Here is a 22,043-nt window from a genome sequence, read left to right on the forward strand (position 1 = left end):
CTAAACCTTCAACAGTATTTAGTGTTATGAAAAGACTAGTAGTTTCCATGATTAGCTCCTTGAATGCTTCCCATTTAGAATTTGCTGTTAGCGACGTCATCAATTAGTCCCACTATATAATATCTAAAAATTGTCAGACCACTGTAGTCATCTGTACAAAAGCAAAAATCCTTTCCTTTACCCCTGATGGTAGTTACACCTTTAATTAAATCTCACATCAATATACTGGGATCACTGCCACCTAGTGTTTCCTTTATCTGCAGATTCTTGATGCATGAATAATCACTGCTGATAATCAAATCAATAGTATTACTCCCTCTGTTTGCCTCTTGAACTTTCTGCTGTAGAAAACAGTCATCCAGTAAATCTCCAAAAGTCTTGCTAGTCTGTGAGTAACCAACCCAAAAGTTCCAGTCAGTATCTGGAAAGTTAAAATCTTCCATTATAAGGCATACTGATTTACTTGTCTCCTATATTTCTATATACAGTTATTACTAAAGTTCCCGAGATTAAAAAAAAAATCCAGCAGCTTTTTTTATAGAACATTAGGTATGATTTCTAGTCTCATGGTAGACTTAATAGGTATTGGTTTGTTTGATCTGCTCTCTATCAAGCAGAATGGTTTGGAGCAGTGAGAGGTTTGCAACCAAACATGTGTCAATCAGAAATATGAAAGATCAAGTTTGAGCACAGTCTTAACTAAATAATTTTTTTTTGTTAATTAGTTAACATTAAAATAATTTTTTTTAAATTGCAGATTATTTTTTATTATGTGAAATGTTAATGCAGCGTCCTCTTAAACGCAAGACAATGCATCTTTCTAATCGCTTGACTGCATCAGATGTTGCATACATGAAACAACAAGCCAGTAACCACTTTCACAAAATTACAGCTGCTCTGCAAGAACTACCACCATCACTTTTGCTGGTTATCAGGTAATAGCTGTGTGTGTGTGTGTGTTTTCATGTGAAAATGCATCATTAGATGTTCATCAACAATGAAATAACTGTTTGTATATTAAACAATTATATTTAAAAAACAACTGAAGAAATTATGCATTTTGAGAAATTTATGTGAATTTCAGGTTATTCAACTATGGTTTCAGTAGTAATAAATTGTAATAGCATCTAGTTACTGTAAAATTCATAGTAAATTCTAGTAAATGTAAGGTTCATAGCTATGCCACCATTTTTAATAAACCTTCTGATTAGATTGAGGCTAGTCCAACTGAAAAAATGAAATACCAATCAATTCATCAAATATAGGCATTGTGGGGATACCAGAGTCACAGTGTAAATCAGATATAAGGAATGCAGAATTTGAATATGGAGAGGAGTACAAAGTGTACAGAAATGGTAGAGAGGAAAGGAGGGGGCTCTGATCTTATGTAAGACAGTGCCATGTTGGTTCAGTTTGGTCTAAAATAAGCACTGTAAAAACAGAAATGAGAGTAAGAGTGTGCTATAGGCCAAATGATTGTGGTTGGTATAACAAACATCTGTATAGATAAATACAGTGGACCAGTAAATCAGAATGTCTTATAATTAGGGACTTTAACTCTTCCAAACATTGACTGGACTTGTATGGGTTGGTCACACACAGCGTGGCAAGACTTTTGTGGATTTATTGGATGAATATTTTCTATGCCAGCATTAGCATTAGTAGAGGCATATGATGCAAGAAAGCAAACTTATGCAGCATCAGCCAAAAAAAATAAAATTGCCACTTCACCCCTCCGTTCATTCGAAATACCTGTCCAGCTGAGCCTTTAATTTATTTAGGCTATCAACTTCCACAACAAGGGATGGAAGTCTGTTCCACCAACCAACTACCCACTGGCTAAAGGCAAATTTCTGCACATCTATCCTACATCTGTCTTTCCTCAATTTGAATTTATGCACTCTCAGGTGATTATTCTGAGCAAGAGGAAAAATCCCATCAGCATTGAGCATGCTCAAACCATTCAAGGCTTTATACACCTCTATCAGATCACCTCGCTGGTGCCTAGTCTCCAGACACTGTAATTTGCATATCTTAAGCCTTTCTTCGTAAGAGCACCCCTTTGTTCCATTTACTAATCCTGTTGCCCTTCTCTGTACTCATTCCAGCAGCTCTACATCCTTCTTGAAATGAGTCCTCCAGACCTGTATACAGTACTCAAGGAAATGACCTGTCCTGCTGACCATTGCCTTATACAAGAGAATAATCACCTCCTTATCCCTGCTAGAAAAATTCCTGTATATCATTGACAAGACACCATGAGCTACTCTTGCCGCCCGTCTGCACTGCTCAGAGAACTTCATATCTGCCTGCACAATTACCCCCAGGTCCTTTTCATTCTCTACCACTGTCAGTGTAGTACCACAGAGTTGATATGTTGCTCTGGGGTTACTGTTTCCCATATGTAGTACTTTATATTTGTCAATGTTAAACTTCATTTGCCACCTCTCAGCCCATCTGCTCAACCTTACTAAATCCTGTTGCAGCAGCATAGCGTCATTAGTATCCTTAACAACCCAGCCAACCTTTGTATCATCTGCAAAATTGGACATTAAGCTTGATATACCATCATCAGTATCATTTATAAATACAGAAAACAATAATGGACCCAACACTGAACCCTGAGGGACTCCACTAATAACATTAGTCCACGATGAGCAGTGTCCATTGATTACCACTCTCTGAGTTCTCCCCCTCAACCACCCCTTCATCCATAGCAGCAATTTGCCTTCAATGCCACACTGCTCCAATTTGTGAAGCAGTCTTCTATGTGCAACAGTATCAAAAGCCTTTCTAAGATCCAAGTATATAATATCAAAGTTATTCCCTGCATCATAGTATCCAATCAAATTGGTCAGGCAAGACTTCTCCTTAACAAACCCATGCCGTGTTTGAGTTATAATTGGTCTTGTCTAGATGATCCTGCAGTGCTTTTTTAACCAGTGCCTCCATTAATTTTCCTGGAACAGAAGTTAAACTCACAGGTCTATAATTACTTGTGTTAGCCTTTGATCCTCCTTTGTGAATTGGGGTCACATTTGCACATCTCCCATCTATGGGTACCTCCCCTGAGTCCAAGGAAGCTCTCATAATTATGGCTAAGGGTTTGCTTACTTCCTTTGCTGCCTCCTTTAATATAACTGGATAGATCCCATGCATCCCAGGTGCCTTTCTTGTGTTTATCTTCAATAATTTCTCCTCCATTTTACTCTCAGTTATTACAAGATTATCTAGCTTACTGCCTGAGTTGAATACACCTCTGGCATTTCCCTTGCTGAATAACTTCTCATGTGTGAATGTAGATGCAAAATATTCATTCAGTTTGTTAGCTACCTGAGCAGGATCATCAACAGTTGAACCATCGATACCAAGTGGACCAATCTGATTCATCCCCTTCCTTCTAGAGTTTACATTAGTAAAGAACTCTTTGCTGTTTTTCTTTGCATCCTTTGCCAAAGATTTCTCATAATCTTCCTTTGCCTGCCTAACCTCCTTTGTGACTTGGTTACAGACCAGCTTATATCTAACATAGGCTTCTATGTCACGGGTTAATTTATGTGTATCCCATGCATTTTTCTTCTCTTCAATGTGTCTCATTAGTTCATCTGACATCCATTTAGGCCTAACCCTTGAACAATATTTCTTAGTTGGTATGTAAAGCCTAGCAGCTTCCAAGATAAGTTCTTTGAATGCTTGGTCTTTGGGGGAGCGGGGGCTGTATTGTTAAACATAATTAACTTAAAACTCACATCTACTGAAAATTAAATAACACGGAAATTCTTCACAACTATTTGCATCATGCTTACAATTTCAAAAATTCTATATTATATACACGTGCCCACAGTGCTATAAGTGTTGGTTTAGTGAGAAAAATTTAAAAGCAGAATTACAGTGTTTAACCAATAAAGATGAAATATAGATCATTATTTATTCATCACACCATATCATAAATCAAAGACAGATTGAACCCTCCCTCTTTACTGAAGCAGTCTCATGTGCAAAATATGTGCCTCCGTAGCCAGGTGGGAAGGAGCAGCAATTCGTAGCACACGCTTCTTGATTAGACCGGGGTTCAGGCCCGTCACCACCAAATGCGGAGGATGCAGAAAGGTCATGGAATGACCATCGCATATTTCCGGAGCAATATGGCCTTAGTTGCTAATTCTAAAAACCAAATAACAACAACAAAAATTGTGCAAAATATTAAAGTTATTTTGCCATACCTTAGCCAATTATCCTCTCATCTCAAAACATATTTTTTTCTGGTAGCGATATCATTCTAATTTTTTTTTCATACAATGAACTAGGTTCACTCTCCCCCCCCCCCCCCCAGGTACAGCATTCAAGACAGCAGTAGAGTTTAATTAATTTGGTACCAACCAGGTTGTAATTCATGTTATATCAACAATACCACCATGAAATATGGTTCCACTACTACATCAAATACCAGACCATGCTACTACTAAGCAAGTTTCTGCACAATTTCTCCAGTGTGCACACTCCTCTACCTACCTTCCTCCAATTCCATCCCTTAGTTGACTCAGATCAAATTATAATAAAATTAAAATTAGTTACAAATTACTAATACATGAAACATAGCTATTGAATGGGCTTGGCAAAATTAGCATTAGCAGTGGCATACAATGCAAGAAAGAAAGCTTATGCAGCATCAGCCAAAAAAAAAAAAAACCCTCCCATTTCACCTCTCCATTCATTCCATATGCCTGTCCTGCTTGGCCATAAATTTATTTGGGCTATCAACTTCCACAACAAAAGATGGAAGTCTGTTCCACCAATCAACCACCCGCTGGCTAAAAGCAAACTTCCGCACATCCATTCTACAACTGTCTTTCCTCAATTTGAATCTATGCCCCCTCAGGTTCTTAATCTTAGCAGGAGGAAGGATCCCCATCAGCATTCAGCTTGCTCAACCCATTCAAGGCCTTAAACACCTCAATCAGGTCACATCGCAGTTGCCTACGCTCCAGGCGCTGCATTTGCAGAACTTAAGCCTTTCTTGGTAAGAGCACCCCTTTGCTTCCCTCACCAATCTTGTTGCCCTTCTTTGTACTCATTCTAGCAACTACATCCTTCCTAAAATGAGGCCTCCAGACCTGTACACAGTACTCTAGATGTGGCCTAACCATTCCTATATATCATTGACAAGACTCCGTGGCCTGCCCTTGCAACCCATCCGCACTGCTCAGCAAACTTTACAATTACCCCCAGGCCTTTTTCACTTTACACTTCCCTGAGTGTAGTTGGTATATTTCTCTTCGGTTATTGATACCCATATGCAGTACTTTGCATTTGTCAATGTTAAACTTCAGTTGCCAATTCTCAGCCCATTTGCTCAACTTATCTAGATCCAATTGGAACAGCATACTGTCTTTGATGTTGTTAACAACCTTGCCAACCTCTGTATCATCTGCAAATTTGGACATTAATCCTGATATACCTTCATCAATATCATCGATAAATACACAAAACAACAATGGGCCCAGCACCGAACCCTGGAGAACTCCACTAATAACATTTGTCCACGAACAGCAGTGTCCATTTATTACCACTCCCTGTCATCTCCCACTCAGCCATCCCTTTATCCATTGTAGCAACTTACCCTTAGTGGCGCCTCTGTAGCAGGCGCCTCCGTAGCCAGGTGGGAAGGAGCAGCAGTGCGTAGCACACGCTTCTTGATTAGACCGGGGTTCGAGCCCGTCACCACCAAATACGGAGGATGCGGAAAGGTCATTCAGGGAATGACCACCGCATATCCCGGAGCAATATGGCCTTAGTTGCTAATGCTCCTAAAAACCAAATAACAACAACAACAACAACAACAACAACAGCCTCTGTAGCCAGGTGGGAAGGAGCAGCAGTGCGTAGCACACGCTTCTTGATTAGACCGGGGTTAGAGCCCGTCACCACCAAATACGGAGGATGCGGAAAGGTCAGGGAATGACCACCGCATATCCCGGAGCAATATGGCCTTAGTTGCTAATGCTCCTAAAAACCAAATAACAAACAAACAGCAACTTACCCTTAATGCCATACCTCTCCAATTTGTACAGCAATCTTCCATGTGCAACAGTATCAAAAGCTTTCCTGAAATCCAAATATATGATATCAAAATTATTTTTGATATTCAGTTGCTTTGTGACCACATCATAGTATCCAATAAAATTGGTCAGACAAGACCTCCCTTTAACAAACCCATGCTCTGTCTTAAATGTTACTGCAGTCTTGTCTAGATGATCCTGCAATGCTTCTTTAACCAGCGATTTCATTATTTTCCTTTGTGAATTAGTGATATATTTGCATACCTCCAATCCATGGGGACTCCCCCCCCGAGTCCAAGTAAGCTCTCATAATTATAGCTAAGGGTTTGCTTACTTCACTCACTGCTTCCTTCAATATAAGTGGATAGATTCCATCCACTCCAGGTGCACTTTTTATGTTTAACTTCAACAATTTGTCTTCCACTTTGCTCTCAGTTATTACAAAATCTCTTAGCTCCTTGTTAGAGTTTGATAAATGTTTGGCACTCCCCTCATTAAATAACTCCTCATGTCTCAATGTAGATGAAAAATACTCATTCAGTTTATCAACTATCTCAGAAGGATCATCAACAGTTGAACCATCAATATCAAGATGACCAATCTGATTCATCCCCTTCCTTCTAGAGTTTATAGTAAAGAACTCTGTTTTTCTTTGCATCCATTGCCAAAGATTTCTCATAATCTGCCTAACCTCCTTTGTGACATGATTACAGACAAGCTTATATCTGCCATAGGCTTCTGTGTCACCTGATAATTTATATGCATTCCATACATTCTTCTTCTCTGTCACGAGCCTCATTAATTCATCTGACATCCATTTACGCCTGAACCTTGAAAAGCCTAGTAACCTCCAAGATTAAGTCCCTGAAGGCTTCCCATTTAGAATTCAACGTTGGTAACATCAGTTGATCCCACTGTACAGAATTTAAAAACTGTCCGAGACTCCTGTAGTCACCTTTACGAAAGCAAAAACCCTTCCCTTTAGCCTTGATGGTAGTTACATCTTTAAGTAATTCCCATATCAGTACATTGTGATCACTGTCACCCAGTGGTTCCTTTATCTCCAAATTCTTAATGCATGAATAATCACTGCTGATAATCAGATCAAGAGTATAACTCCCTCTGGTTGCCTCTTGAACATGCTGCTATAGAAAAGTCTTCCAATAAATCCAAAAAAGTGTTACTAGTGTGCAAGTAACCAACCACAAGTTCCAGTCAATACCTGGAAAGTTAAAATCCCCCATTATAAGACATTTTTATTTACTAACCCCCTCAATTTCTCTGCACAATTGCTCATTATACTCAGATTCATTAGGCCTATAACACACACCTACTCTCATTTTTCCTTTCCCATTGCTTATGCCACACTAAACAGACTCAACATTGCATTGTTCACCAACATCAATTGGATGCACTTACTTAGATTATGTGTTTCTTAACTAATAGCATAACTCCTCCTCCTCCCTTCTTGTCCTGTCTATCCTTGCGGTACACATTGTACTCCCCAAATTCCAATTCTGCACTGCTTATATCTGTTTGACACCACATCCCTGATATCCCAACAATGTCTGCCTTTGATGTCTTGACTAGCACTTCAAGCTCATCAAATATATTAACTATACTCCTAGCATTGTTGTACACGCAAGTATACATGCACCTGTTTGTACTCTTAGTTACCCTAACCCAGCCCATGTATTTATTTGTTCCACTATGACTCCCAACAGTCCTGGAAATCTCCATTGCGTTGTTTTCCATACTGCTGCTCATTCTAATAGAAGCAGTGCAAGAATCACTTTTGCCTCTGTCTGCGGCCACTGTTAATCGAGTGGTAATGGTGGGTTGGACGACCACAGCTCATCGATGCTCGAGGTGAGCAAAGGCTCTCTTGGATGATACATGGCAACAGAAGAGTGACTGTGGAGCAACTCATCGGTAATTGTTATTTTTTTTTTTTTTTTTAGGAGCATTAGCAACTAAGGCCATATTGCTCTGGGGATATGCGGTGGTTGTTCCCTGACCTTTCTGCATCCTCCATATTTGGTGGTCACGGGCTCGAACCCTGGTCTAATCAAGAAGCGTGTGCTACGCACTGCTGCTCCTGCCCACCGAGGCACCTACCAGTACAGTGGTACCTTGGTTTGTGAGCATAATTCGTTCCGGAAACATGCTCGTAATCTAAAGCACTCGTATATCAAAGCGAATTTCCCCATAAGAAATAATGGAAACCCAGATGATTTGTTCCAAAATACATACCTTTTTATATTTTTAACATTTAAATTTAATATACATAAAGCAATCGAATTTATTAATTATTGGGTAGGACAACTTTCACTGTCACTAACGGAATCACTGCTATCTGTTGACTTTTTCTTTTTGTGCGACTTTAACAAGGAACCTATCCAATGACACTTGCTTTGCCTCCTTTTGAGGATTTCACGGAAATATGACATTGCATTGTCGTTAAACAGATTCATCGCTCGCACTATTACAAAGTGAGGAGGCACGCTTGATACACAAACAAATCTGCGCGTGTGTAGCACCTGAATAAACAACACTGTAAAGGCAGAGATACACTATTAACACCTCACATTTTACTAAAGCACACTTCTTGGGGTTACTACTATAAAACAATTTCCAGTTGCGTTTCTGCTAGTGGAATCTGTTATAATCTGGTAGTAAACTCGATCTAATTGCATTTGTGATTATTCCGATAGCTGGAATTGTGTGGGTTTTTACGTTATTATGGTGAAATATGTTTCCCCTTCACTGATATAAAAAACAAATACATTTTCAGAATCTTCTCTTTATTCCTATCGTGTTGCGTTCGGTTGGGGTGATTCTGCGTTCGACTGCCATTTCTTGTAAACACAAAGGTGAATTGTGCATAAGCGAATTCGGTTCATGTTATATAAGATATCATTCCCGTATTTATAAATCGTGTATGATCGAATTCGTGTAGTGTAAACGTGTGTTATACGAGGACTGACTGTACTCTTATTGAAAGACCTCGCTTGTTTATCAAGTTAAAATTTATTAAAAATTTTTTGCTCATCTTGCAAAGCACTCGCAGACCAAGTTACTCGCAATCCAAGATACCACTGTAATTGGAATGCTGGTGACGGGAGTAATGTGTCACAACATACAGTACATCGAACCCTGCTGAAAATGGGGCTGTGTAGCCGTAGGCTGCTCCGAGTGCCCATTCTTACCACGGTTCACCAGTGACAGCGCCTACAATGGGTACGCGAGCATTGAAACTGGACCTTGAGTGATTGGAAGAAGGTTGTCTGGTCCAATGATTCCATTCCCTGTTGCACCATGTGCATGGCCGGCATCAGATAAACGACGCACACGTAGTGTGCGTCGTTTATCTGATGAAGTGATGGTACCTGGATGCACTGTGGGATGAAAACAAGCTGATGGTGGTGTTTTGCTTTGGGCAATGTTCTGCTAAGATACTCTAGGTCCAGTCATCCATGTGCCAGGCACTCTGACATCTACCACCTACCTAAACATCATTGCTAACCAGGTACACCCTTTTGTGGCAACGGTCTTCCCCTCTGGCAGTGCTGTCTTTCAGCAGGATAATGCGCCATGCCACACCGCTCAGATTGTTCGAGACTGGTTCGTGGAACATGAGGAAGACCTCCAGGTATTGCTGTGGCCTCCAAATTCCATGGACATCGATCATCTATGGTTTGTGTTGGAACAGCAACTCCGATCTGTGGCACCTCAACCATGGACATTAAAGGAGTTGCTGTAAGGATCTGCTGGTTATGTGTTAGTACCAGATACCACAAGACACATTTAGAAATCTTGGAGCATCCAGGTACGAGCTGTTTAGTCTGCACGTGGAGGACCAACATCATATTAGGTAGGTGATCATAATGTTTTAGCTCATCAGTGTATTCCTGAATGAACTGACTCTGGGCATACGTTTTTCCACACGCATTTAACTTTGACAGTTTTACTTTTTTGAGCGATAATGCTGTGATTCTGATACAATCCACAGTTGAGAAATGTTTCTATGCCGCCATTACTTCAGTAGATTCGGAATCAATTTTTTCCAAAATCCATTGTAATGATTATCTGATGCTATTAATTTTAAAAGGTGGATCTAATGGCAGAATGAAAGAAGTTATATTCATCATTATCAGCCATTTTCAATCCACAGCAGGATGAAGGCCTCTCCAGCAGCTTTCCAGTTCCTTCTGTTTAGTGCAATGGCCATCCATTTACTACCCACAAACTCACGAATTTCATCTGTCCACATCTGTTGTTGTCTTCCAGGTTTTCTTCTAGCTCCTCTTGGGTACCATTCTGCTATTTTCTTAGTCCATCTGCCATCTGTCCTGCCCAAGACCATATTAATTCTGATAAGAATGTCCTTTACTTGAGTTTGCTGCCTAATCCATGTGTTTCTCTTCTTATCTAACAGTCTGATTTCCAATATAATTCATTCCATTCTTCGCTGTGTAGTTCTCAGCTTCTCTTCCATTCTTTTTGGTGAGTGCCCAAATTTCACTTCCATAAGTCATGGTAGGTTCATTATTTTATGTTTCAGACAAATTGGGATATGACTGAAGTATGTGACTATATTTCCTGAATGCTATCCATCCAAAATTTATTCTTCTCTTGACTTCCGGCCATTTATCTTACAGTTAATGATTTGTCCCAGATAAGTATACGACTCCACCTTTTCAATTAATGCTTCTTCAATCATTATCCCTTTCTGCGGCATACTTGTTCATAATTACTTTTGTTTTAGCCATATTCATCTTTAGTCCAAAATTCTTATTAACTCTGCATAACTGATTAAGATTTTCCTCTAATTCTTTGGGATCGTGGCTTATGACCACAATGTCATCTGCAAATCGTAAATGGTTTAGGTACTCTCCATTCACATTGACTCCTTTCTGCGACCAGTCTAATCTGAATGCTTCCTCAAGGGCAGCAGTAAACAACTTCGGAGATATTGTGTCTCCTTGTCGTTCCCCTTTCTGTTAATTTGGTTAATTGTTAATTTGGTTTTTAGGAGCATTAGCAACTAAGGCCATATTGCCCCGGGATATGCCCTGACCTTTCCGCATCCTCCGTATTTGGTAGTGACGGGCTCGAAACCCGGTCTAATCAAGAAGCGTGTGCTACGCACTGCTGCTCCTTCCCACCTGGCTATGGAGGAGCCTTCCCCTTTCTGTGACCAGTCTAATCATCCGAATGCTTCCTCCAGGGCAGCAGTAAACAACTGTGGAGATAATGTGTCTCCTTCTCGAACTCCTTTCTCAGTTTTAAATTTACTACTGTCTTTGTCTAATCTAATAAAGGAGGTAGCATTCTCGTATATTTTCTTCAAAATCATAATATATGGGGCATCTCTGCATTGTCTTTCCAGTGTCCGAAACATTGCTTTATGCTGTATGGAGTCAAATGCCTTTTCATAATCCACAAATGCCAGGCATAATGGTGTTTTATATTCGTTTGCTTTCTCCATTAGTTGTAACATTACGTGAAGGTGATCCATATTTAAGAATCCTGTCCTAAAGCCGGCTTGCTCTTTCAGTTGATTCTCATCAAGTATTCTTTCTAATCTGTTTCAATGACCCTTGTGAACAACTTGTAGATGTGGGATAACAAGCTAATTGGTCTATAATTTTCAATTTATCTCCTTTCTTATGCAGCAAAACTATGATTGCATTATTCCATTCCTTAGGGGTCACACCTTTTCTAATGCATTTTGTGAAGAGTCTTGACAGGGTTTGTATCATGTCTCTTCCTCCCAATTTTAACAACTCTTCAGTAACTTCATCTTCCCTCCAGTGCTTTCTGAATCCTCATTTTCTTCAATGCATGTTCTACTCATAAGGAAGGATATCAGGTATGTTGTATGTGATACTAATTTGCGATCCATCTTCCCCACTGCTGGCATCATTCCCTTACTCCTTGTATAACTTTTTATAGTAGTCTTCTGCTATTTATAAGTACACCATCGCTATTCTTCAATTTCAGTATCATTTGTCTTTCTGTATTACTGCTCATGGCTACTGATTTAAATCCTTTGTTTTCCCTTAATGCTTGTTCTATTTTTCTTGTGTTAAAATTTTCTTATGTCCTCTCTGAGTTTCTTTCTAATGGCTTTGCATAACTGAGTATACTGAATTTTCTCCTTGTCAGTGTTTTTCTTGATCTTCATTTGTCGTCTTTGGTTCATCATGACAAGTGTTTCTTGACTAATTTTTTCTTCTTTGGATTTCTTTTTACCTATAGGTTTCTTGGGCTTTATCACTTTCAGAAAGTTGTAATATTCCTCGTCAATATCTTGGTCCTGAGCAGTCTGCAGAAGCTCAACTTGTTTTAAAGTTCCAGTTCTCTTCTGTTATCTCAAAGACCTTTGTATTATTTACTCGAGTCAGTTTTTTCCTTTCATCTATATCAAGTGTGCATCTTACCATTCTGTGATCACTTCAAACATTTTCCTTGTTCAGGACAGTAGCATCATATATCTTCTGTTAGTGAGGATGAAGTCGATTTCATTAGTTAATCCATTTGGGCTCTTCCATGTCCACCCTTTTCTTGAAAAAAAAGTGTTCATTACTGACATTCCTTGAGATTCTGCAAATTCCACAAAATCTTTCATTTCTTTCACCAATTCCAAAATTTCCTATAGTTCCCCTTTCTGTGCTGTTTTGTCTCGTTTTTTTTGTCTCTTTCCAACCTTAGCATTGAAGTCCCCCATAATGATAGTGTAGTGTAGCGAGTTTTCTGTTCATCTAGAAGACTCAATGTTGGTGTACATTTCTTCAACCTCTTCATCATCATGGCTCGATGTTGGTGCATAAAAGTTGTATTTAACCTAGTGAAATTGTGGTGGTAGAAACATAACTTCAACATTTGGATGACTTAAATCTTTTGGATGGCGTGGCGTGCTATCGAATAGTAATAAAACTTTAAAATCTAGATTTTTCCACAAGTTCAATAGCACAAAACATGACATGGGGATTTCCTAACAAAATAAAATACAGGGATTTCTCAATAATTTTTTTTGACTAGCGAGTCAACAGCGGGAATTCAAAAAGAGTGGAAATCTTGAAAAATTACATCCAACAACATAATAGCAGGGTCCCCCCCCCCCACACACAAAAGCTCAAAAATACCCTCTTATGCAAGGTTTGCCGAAATGCTCTAACCGTGTTATATAAGTATCATGTTGTGCGAGGATTGGCTGCAATTTATGAATTGTGCCATGTTACATAATAAGGGTTGCCTGTACATAATAAGCAGAAATGTGTGTATTCACATACTCAATGGTCTTTTAAAATGGAATGGACCAACCAATTGATATTTTTGTTTTATGTCTAAAATGTATTTTTTCAACTTTTAGCAGAATTATTTATTTTTATTATTTTTTTTTTTTGAAAATAAAAAAAATGAAATAAAAATGTTTAATTTTTGATTAAAACTTAAAAAGTATATACAATAAATATTGCAGTCCATTAACATAAGGTGAAAATATTATTACTTAAGAAGAATTCAAAAAACACAAAACATTTTCTAAAAATTGAAAAAAGAAAGTTGGGCATCTGTCAGGTGACATGCCACTGTTTTATTCTACATTTTAGCATCATGACCACCACTGGGTTAAATGTTCTTAATGTTAAGTTGCCTACTGACTTTTTTTTTTTTTTTTTGCACATATGGCAACTCAATATTAAATTTCCAAATTCACACATTATTCAAGGGTGTCATGGGACCTAAACTTCTTAAATAGGGCCCTTTGCATTTAAGATATTTGCAACAATTGATGACACAAAAGTCCACTCTTAGCACTCTTGGTTCCTTCAAGTTTTTACAATTTTAATTTTTTTATAATGGCAAACCTTCCAAAAGAAACTACTTTTTTTTGTCAGGAGAATTCAGAATTCTAAGTTTATTTTTATTTTATTCTGTAACATTCTTTATTCTGTATTTTAATTTCATCTTTTTAAAATAAGAATCAAATTCCTGTCAAATCTAGTTGGATTTGGTAGAATTTTAAGTTTAGGATGGTGTATAGTTGGATCTTGCCGTTTTGTGATTGTTGCTATTGGGCACTGGTATCTTGGCACAGATAGTTTGGGTTAAGGACTATTGCTCTGCTTAGTAATGCAAGTGATTAAGTAATTAACGACTCAAGTCAGTCATTCAGCTGGAAAACTTGAGCCACTCACTTATAGTTATCAATAATGTGTATTACTAGAAAAAAATAATAATCAATCAATAAATGCGTATTAGGAAATATATTTCTTAAAAAATAACTATTGCCAAAAAAAACATACTTTATTTTTTACCATACTTAGAGTATGATTGACTAATCAAAAAAAAAAAAAAAAAAAAAATAGTTATTCAACCAGGTCATTTCTTAAAAGTTGGGGTTGTGTTACACACGCTTATCATGCCACTTGTATTAAAAATTAGGCTTAAAAACTTGCCATTATGAACATTATATTTTATTTTTGAAATTTATATGAGACTGTTGGCCAAAAAATAAAAAATAAGTGAAAATATATATCAAAAAATATCTATTCATGGCTGAATTGTGATCTTGTAAAATTTGAGGCATGAAAATCAGTCAATGCAACCACTTAGATCTAGATTTTTAAAAAATAACTGTTGCAGTTATGAATATGGTAACTTACTTCTACAATCCTTATAGTATTAATAACTGGAAAAAAAAAAAAAAAAAAAAACGAACAGAAATATTCACAAGTTGCTACCCTATAAGCACGAGCACTTAAATTTGGGGTAAAATTTCACCCGATGTAGTGATTCGCCTTATGAAAAATTAATATACCTGCTGATTGATTAAAGGAGAATGATAAAACTAGATAATGAAATACAAATATTATTTGTATTTCACTGTTTTATTCTACATTTACTGATTATTACAGTAAAGTCAGTTCACTTTAGAATGATTAAGTGAAAGAGTGAGCATTACAGAACTTCAGGTTACTAATGGTAACCAAATGGTTACACATGGTGCAATAAGGTTTGAGTAGCTGATGTGCCAAAATTCCAAAGAACAAACAGCAACAAACAAATAATCAGTTATCAAATTTTATGCACAAAATTTTATAACATCAGTAATGCAGCCATGAAATTGATTTTTTTTTTTTTTTTTTTTTTTTATGGATAACAGTACTATAAATATCTGATTGCTATTAATGATCTGAAACTATGTACTAAGAAAGTTGCTATCCAAAAGAAATTCTCCTCTATCCAAAGATATGCCTCTTAATGATGAGTTGTTTCTGTCACACTGTCTCAACAGCTGCACTACAAGTTTTAAATGGTTTCCTACCTCTGGACCTCCAAATCACTTATCGAGGTTTTGCTATTATCTTAGACTTTCCACTGACTTTTTAGATGTAATTCTTAATATTCACTACAATCCTAAAACTGAAAAAAACTTGTTGAAAAAACCCTCCTAGTCCAGCTCTGGCAAGATCGGTGGTCTTCTTCCAAAGGTGTACAGTCACAAGAAAGCTTATTCCATCTGTGTCCTGTGCCTTACAAAAGTCTATTCTAAAATGGTTCTGTCCAAGTCTCCATACTCTTTTCTTCTAATTGGCCATGGTTCCCCTCATGCTAAACTTGTTCATTCTGTCTGATTGTCCTCTCTGTAACTGTAGAAGCCCAGAATACTGGCAGCATGTTCTTTTCACCTGTCCATATTACTTGGATTTTCATTAGCCTCTGCTGTGCATCAACCATTTTCTTCAGGCAATGAGTCATCTCTCTTTCACTCCAAAGAGAAATTTAATCTTCTGTGAGATTTTGCACCAGATGTGGACAACTCACCACTAATGCTTCAATTTTGGGAACTACTCCTATTCCTTCAACAGTTCTTAATCTTACTTATACAATGCCGAAAGATCACTGTTTTCGTCTTCTATCTCCTGCTGGCCACAGGCTGGTCCTGAGGTGGGATCATCTGCTGGCACAGGTTATCCTGTGTGTAATCTTTTTCCCTTTCCTTCTATCCACTTTTAATTCATGTCTTTTCCTTTTGTACGTCTATCAGGTGTTTACTCTATTCTTTTTCTGCTGTTCTTTCATCTGTTGTGTTTGTTCTTGCTGGCACCAGCATTGTACTGGTGTGAGATTTTTTAAATTTTATTATTCGATTTTTGTTTTCAGTTATCAATTCTGTTATCAATTCCATATTTTTATTATTTGTTATTGTATTTAATTTATTTATTTTTAATTCTTTTTATTTACTCATTTTTATTACTTTATTATTTATTTTATTTTCTCATTTTTGAATGATTTGGATATTTGGTACATGACACTCAAAGGTTTGCTGTGGCCTGCCTCCTCATGGCAAAGACTGGTATCAGGATGCACACCTTCTTGGTGCTTTTGCTTCCTGCTAGCAAAGTGACCAAAAACAACACATGCACAGCACAAATGTCGCATTAAACACATTTCTAGCCTTTCTGCAGAGTTTCTGTATCCTCACAGTTTATCACCACAGAGTTGAACTGACTAGCATTTGGGAGCCAGCCTACATAAGATACCATACATGTCTACATGTCACTCACTCTTTTTAAAAAAGACTGAAGTAGTAAATAAACTTCTTGAATAGAGAGGATAAAGAGGGGAAAGATTGAAGGATGGTGAGAAAGGATACGACTGTCTATTAAAATTTTCATAAGAGCACTTTTATTTCCCAAAATTTACACCAATCAGCACATGAATACTTTTGTCACAGAGACGTAAACTGTACCATGGGTTTTTGGCAGATAACATATACAGCAGCATGATTATTTTGCTTTTTTCCTATTCAATCACAGTTTTGGAGATAAAAGAACCAGATTCTTTTTACTGTAGTACCTTAACTGTTTACTAGATTTTTATTGTAAGTAATGTATGTTTGGTATTGGTCTATAATAACATATTTTTTTATATGTATATAGAAACATAAATACAATAAGAGCCATTAACAAAGAACATGGTTATCCTGTAGACCGCTATGTACTAATGGCTAGGAGGGCCACAAGAGGAGCATTTTCAAAACAGGGCGTTGGCATCATGCAGAGATTATATGGATGGTGGGAGCAATTGCAGTTTGACATTAAACTAAGGTAAGGTAAGATTATATACATGCATGTACTTTGAATATTTGGGTTGAGAGGATATTAAAAGTTGTTACATGACAACACACACTGTTCATTTCTCATGCAACAAGAACTCACTTAACACAATATTCTTGTATTATTATCTTGTAATGATATTGTATTATTAGTGATTAAGGGAGATTACATCTGCAGAGTTTCTTTTTTTTTATGTCAGGTGATTAAGGGAGATTACATCTCCCTTACTCACCTGACATATCAGCATGCAATTTTTATCTTTTCCTGAAGATGAAAGTGTTTATGAGGTTACTGCTTCCACAGCAAACACTGATGCAATTCAAGATATTCTCGGTGCCATCCAGCCAAAACAGTTCCAAAACTGTTATCAGCAGTTATACAACAGTTTCAAAAGGGGCAACTTTTGTTCCCCTCACCAGAACTGCTCAAGGAGAGTTGTAAAGCACTTTTGCTACTAATGTTATTACTTTAAGAATAGATATATCTAGTTTTAGTTACATTTAATATGAGTCTAGGAACTGTTTTTTTTAACTGTAGTACATATAACCTCTATTACTGAGGCTGCATTTGCCCAATCCAGCAAATTAGTGAGATGGAAAAACATAATGTATAAGAGTGTTCTTTTCTTAAAGCAAATAAATACCTGCATTGACAAAATAGAAGAAATGCTAGAATCAGTTCCAGGTCTGCTAATGGCTCTCATTAAAATTATTAATTTGTGTACCCCCCCCCAACCTGCCTCAACACCATCAAATATTCTTACACCTTTTCTATTTAATTGTACAGCATCCCTTGCTAATCAATGTTAATTGGTTCCGTCAAATGTTGTTAAGGAACCTATAGGGGTGGAACAAATTTCAAACATTTAAAATTATTTTTTATTCTCTTTTTTTATTTATTCTTCTATCTACATACATATTTGAGCATTTTAAATTAATGGTGATATATTTTAATTAATAACGCTGGTTTACAGTGTATCTGGGGGTTTGAGTAAAAGTATGTGGCAGTTATTTATGCATATTTACTGATTATTAAACCAAAGTCCGTTTGTTTCTATCATGTAAAGATTTTTCAGAATTTGTTAACAAAATATTACCTAGGTATTATATGCAAATGTGTACATAACTATAGGTCCTGCAATGGTTTACAAGTTTTATACCCCTATATTCGTAATCAGTATCAAATATTTGCCTCAAATACAACAGATTGTGCATGTTTAACCCGTAACTACACACACTGCAAGGTCATACCGACCTTGACCCAGGAAGGTAGACAGCCCCCCCACCCCGCTCTTCCGGCCCATCTATGATTCCCAGAATTTTATTTTCTGAGTAGAGTCTGGGAGACTCCTGTATTTAGTTACGGGTTAAACTTGTCTGAGCATGCACTCAGTTGTTTGTACAGTCCACTCAACTACAGAGCCTATATAAGTGGCACATCCCTTATGCGGTCACAGTACTCCTGTAAAAACCGTCATGAGCTCTCATTGTGTGTTAGTTTTCTTTTAGTATGGCAACCAGAAAGTGTATAAACAGTCCCGACATTTTGTTACATATGTGGTTTTGTTCCTGTAAAGCAGAGGCGAAATATTACCGATTTTGTAAAAAAATCGTATTATGCATACTTTGGCATAAAACTAGGTGATCAGGATAAATCGTGGGCATTGCATAAAGTATGCCACATGTGTCGAACATCTTAGAAATGGAGTCAAGGAAAAAAAATGTGCTTGCCATCTGCTATTCCATGGTGTGGTGTTGCATGAGCCAGTAAGCCATGCCGAATGTTACTTTTGTGTATGTGACGTTAAAGGTTACAATTCAAAAAAAAATAAAAAGGACATCAAATATCCAGGTCTACCATCAGCCATAAGACTGGTTCTGCATGGACCTGATCTGCCTGGGACCTGATCCCCAAAAAGTTTCTGTTCCACTAGAAACTTTGGAGTCCACATCTTCTTCCACCAAAGCACAAGCTAAAGAGGTTAGTGAAGAGGAATGTTATCAACCAGAAATTATTTTAACACCAGCAATTCGTGCAAGTCTAACTGAACGATTTAATAAGGGATTTAGGTCTTCCAAAGTATGCCGCTAAAATTCTGGGATCCATACTTCAAGCGAAGAACTTACTTGCTCCAGGACCATCATTTTCCTGGTACAGAAATCATGAAAGGGAGTTTATACAGTATTTTTCACAAGAAGGTCCTCTTGTATATTGCAGTGATATCACTGGTTTAATAAGTGCCTTAGGAGCTCCATCATATGTTCCTGGTGAATGGAGACTATTTATAGACTCTTCTAAAACTAGTTTAAAAGGTGTTCTCTTGTATAATGGAGATAACCTCACATAGCCCAGTGGTGAGAGTGCATAGCACGTGTTCCTTGAGTGGACCAGGGTTCAAGTCCATGACTACTAAATACGATAAATATTTGTATTTACGATTTATTGTAAACTCTACTGACTTGGTTGTCATGCCAGAGTATAAACAGAAATTTAACTTAATAAGTACACATCTGTGCCAATTGCTCATTCAGTCTACTTAAAAGAAAAACTTATGACAATCTAAAGTTGCTTCTGGAGAAAATTAAATATCAAGATCACGAATGGCAACTATGTGGAGACTTAAAAGTGTTATGTATGTTGTTGGGGCAACAGGGTGGGTACACTAAAATGCCACGTTTTATTTGTGAATGGGATAGTAGACCTAGGTTTCTGCATTGGACAAAGAAGCAATGGCCTCGGAGGCACAATCTTACACCGGGATCAAAAAATATTGTGCACGGAAGTTTGGTGAAGCCAGATAAAATACCTTTACCTCCACTGCATATCAAGTTAGGCATAATGAAGCAATTTGTTAAAGCATTGAATAAGGATGGCAATTGCTTTAAGAACCTTTGCAGTAAATTTTCTGGTTTATCTGACGCAAAACTTAAGGAGGGTATCTTCATTGGTCCCCAAATTAGAAAATTGGTTTTAGATGGTCAGTTTGAAACTACCATGACTGACGTTGAAAGCATTAGCATTAGTAGAGGCATTTGATGCAAGAAAGCAAGCTTATGCAGCATCAGCAAAAAAAAAAAAAAAAAAACCACTTCCACTTCACCCCTCTGTTCATTCAAAATACCTGTCCAGCTGAGCCTTAAACTTATTTAGGCTATCAACTTCCACGACAAGGGATGGAAGTCTGTTCCACCAACCAACCACCCGCTGGCTAAAGGCAAATTCCCGCACGTCTATCCTACATCTGTCTTTCCTCAATTTGAATTTATGCCCTCTCAGGTGATTATTCTGAGCGAGAGGAAGAATCCCATCAGCATTGAGCATGCTCAAACCATTCAAGGCTTTATACACCTCTATCAGATCACCTCGCTGGTGCCTAGTCTCAAGACACTGTAATTTGCAAAACTTAAGCCTTTCTTCGTAAGAGTACCCCTTTGTTCCATTCACTAATCTTGTTGCCCTTCTCTGTACTCGTTCCACCAGCTCTACATCCTTCTTGAAATGAGGCCTCCAGACCTGTATACAGTACTCTAGGTGTGGCCTGACCATTGCCTTATACAAGGGAATAATCACCTCCTTATCCCTGCTAGAAAAATTCCTATATATCATTGACAATACACCATGAGCTACTCTTGCAGCCCGTCTGCACTGCTCGGAGAACTTCATATCTGCCTGCACAACCACCCCCAGGTCCCTTTCATTCTCTACCGCTGTCAGTGTAATACCACAGAGTTGATACGTTGCTCTGGGGTTGCTGTTTCCCATGTGTAGTACTTTACATTTGTCAATGTTAAACTTCATTTGCCACCTCTCAGCCCATCTGCTCAACCTTTCCAGATCCTGTTGCAGCAGCATAGTGTCAGTAGTGTCCTTGACAACCCTGCCAACCTTTGTATCGTCTGCAAACTTGGACATTAAGCTTGATATACCATCATCAATATCATTTATGAATACAGAAAACTGTAATGGACCCAACACTGAGCCCTGAGGGACTCCACTAATAACATTAGTCCACGACGAGCAGTGTCCATTGATTACCACTCTATCTTCTCCCCCTCAGCCACCCCTTTATCCACAGCAGCAATTTGCCTCCAATGTCACACTGCTCCAATTTGTGCAGCAGTCTTCCATGTGCAACAGTATCAAAAGCCTTTCTAAGATCCAAGTATATAATATCAAAGTTATTCCCTGCATCCAGTTCCTTTATGACTGCATCATAGTATCCAATCAAATTGGTCAGGCAAGACTTCCCTTAACAAAACCATGCTGTGTCCGAGCTATAACTGAAGTCTTGTCTAAATGATCCTGCAGTGCTTCTTTAACTAGTGCCTCCATTAATTTTCCTGGAACAGAAGTTAAACTCACAGGTCTATAATTACTTGTGTCAGCGAAGTGTAATGAAAAACTTTCTAGGAAATCATAAATCACAGGATTATGAGAAAATTGTTCAAAATATGCTCATAAAGCTTAGCAATTTAGGTTGCAATATGAGCATCAAAATTCACTTTTTGCATACCCATCTTGATTTTTTCCCCGAATATCTTGCACAGATGTGTGAAGGACAAGGGGAGAGAGATTCCATCAGGACATAAAGGAATGGAGCAGAGGTACCAGGGAAGGTGGAATACAAGCATGATGACCGACTACTGCTGGTGTTTAAAAAGAGAGAAACCTGGCACTGTACATAAAAGAAAAACGATTAAACATTCTTTTCAAACAAAGAGATGGTCTGATTAATGAAAAAGTTTCAGAATTTTGATTAATACTTCTTAGTATTTACGTATTTTTTGATATATGAAAATGTAATCCTATCAATTTGTCATTACTAAATACCATAAAGTTATATACTTTTGTAAAA

At 37.7% G+C, this 22,043-nt stretch overlaps 1 protein-coding gene across 5 annotated transcripts in view; it reads left to right on the top strand.

Moving 5' to 3' along the window:
- Positions 1 to 22,043, top strand: part of Adck5 (aarF domain containing kinase 5) — a 322,035-nt gene that overhangs the window by 260,787 nt on the left and 39,205 nt on the right. For 2 of the 5 annotated variants that reach the window (XM_090381279.1, XM_090381280.1), the window contains 2 exons: positions 758 to 935; positions 17,012 to 17,179. In XM_090381279.1, coding sequence (XP_090237405.1) covers positions 758 to 935; positions 17,012 to 17,179 — 346 coding nt within the window. Of the gene's footprint in view, positions 1 to 757; positions 936 to 17,011; positions 17,180 to 22,043 lie in introns of those variants that run through there. The other 3 variants (XR_016547387.1, XM_090381281.1, XM_090381282.1) reach the window with 3 other exon arrangements.

Source organism: Mastigoproctus giganteus, chromosome 9 (assembly GCF_048544385.1).
Source record: "Mastigoproctus giganteus isolate SK-2022 chromosome 9, ASM4854438v1, whole genome shotgun sequence".
Classification (NCBI taxonomy): Eukaryota; Metazoa; Arthropoda; class Arachnida; order Uropygi; family Thelyphonidae; genus Mastigoproctus; species Mastigoproctus giganteus.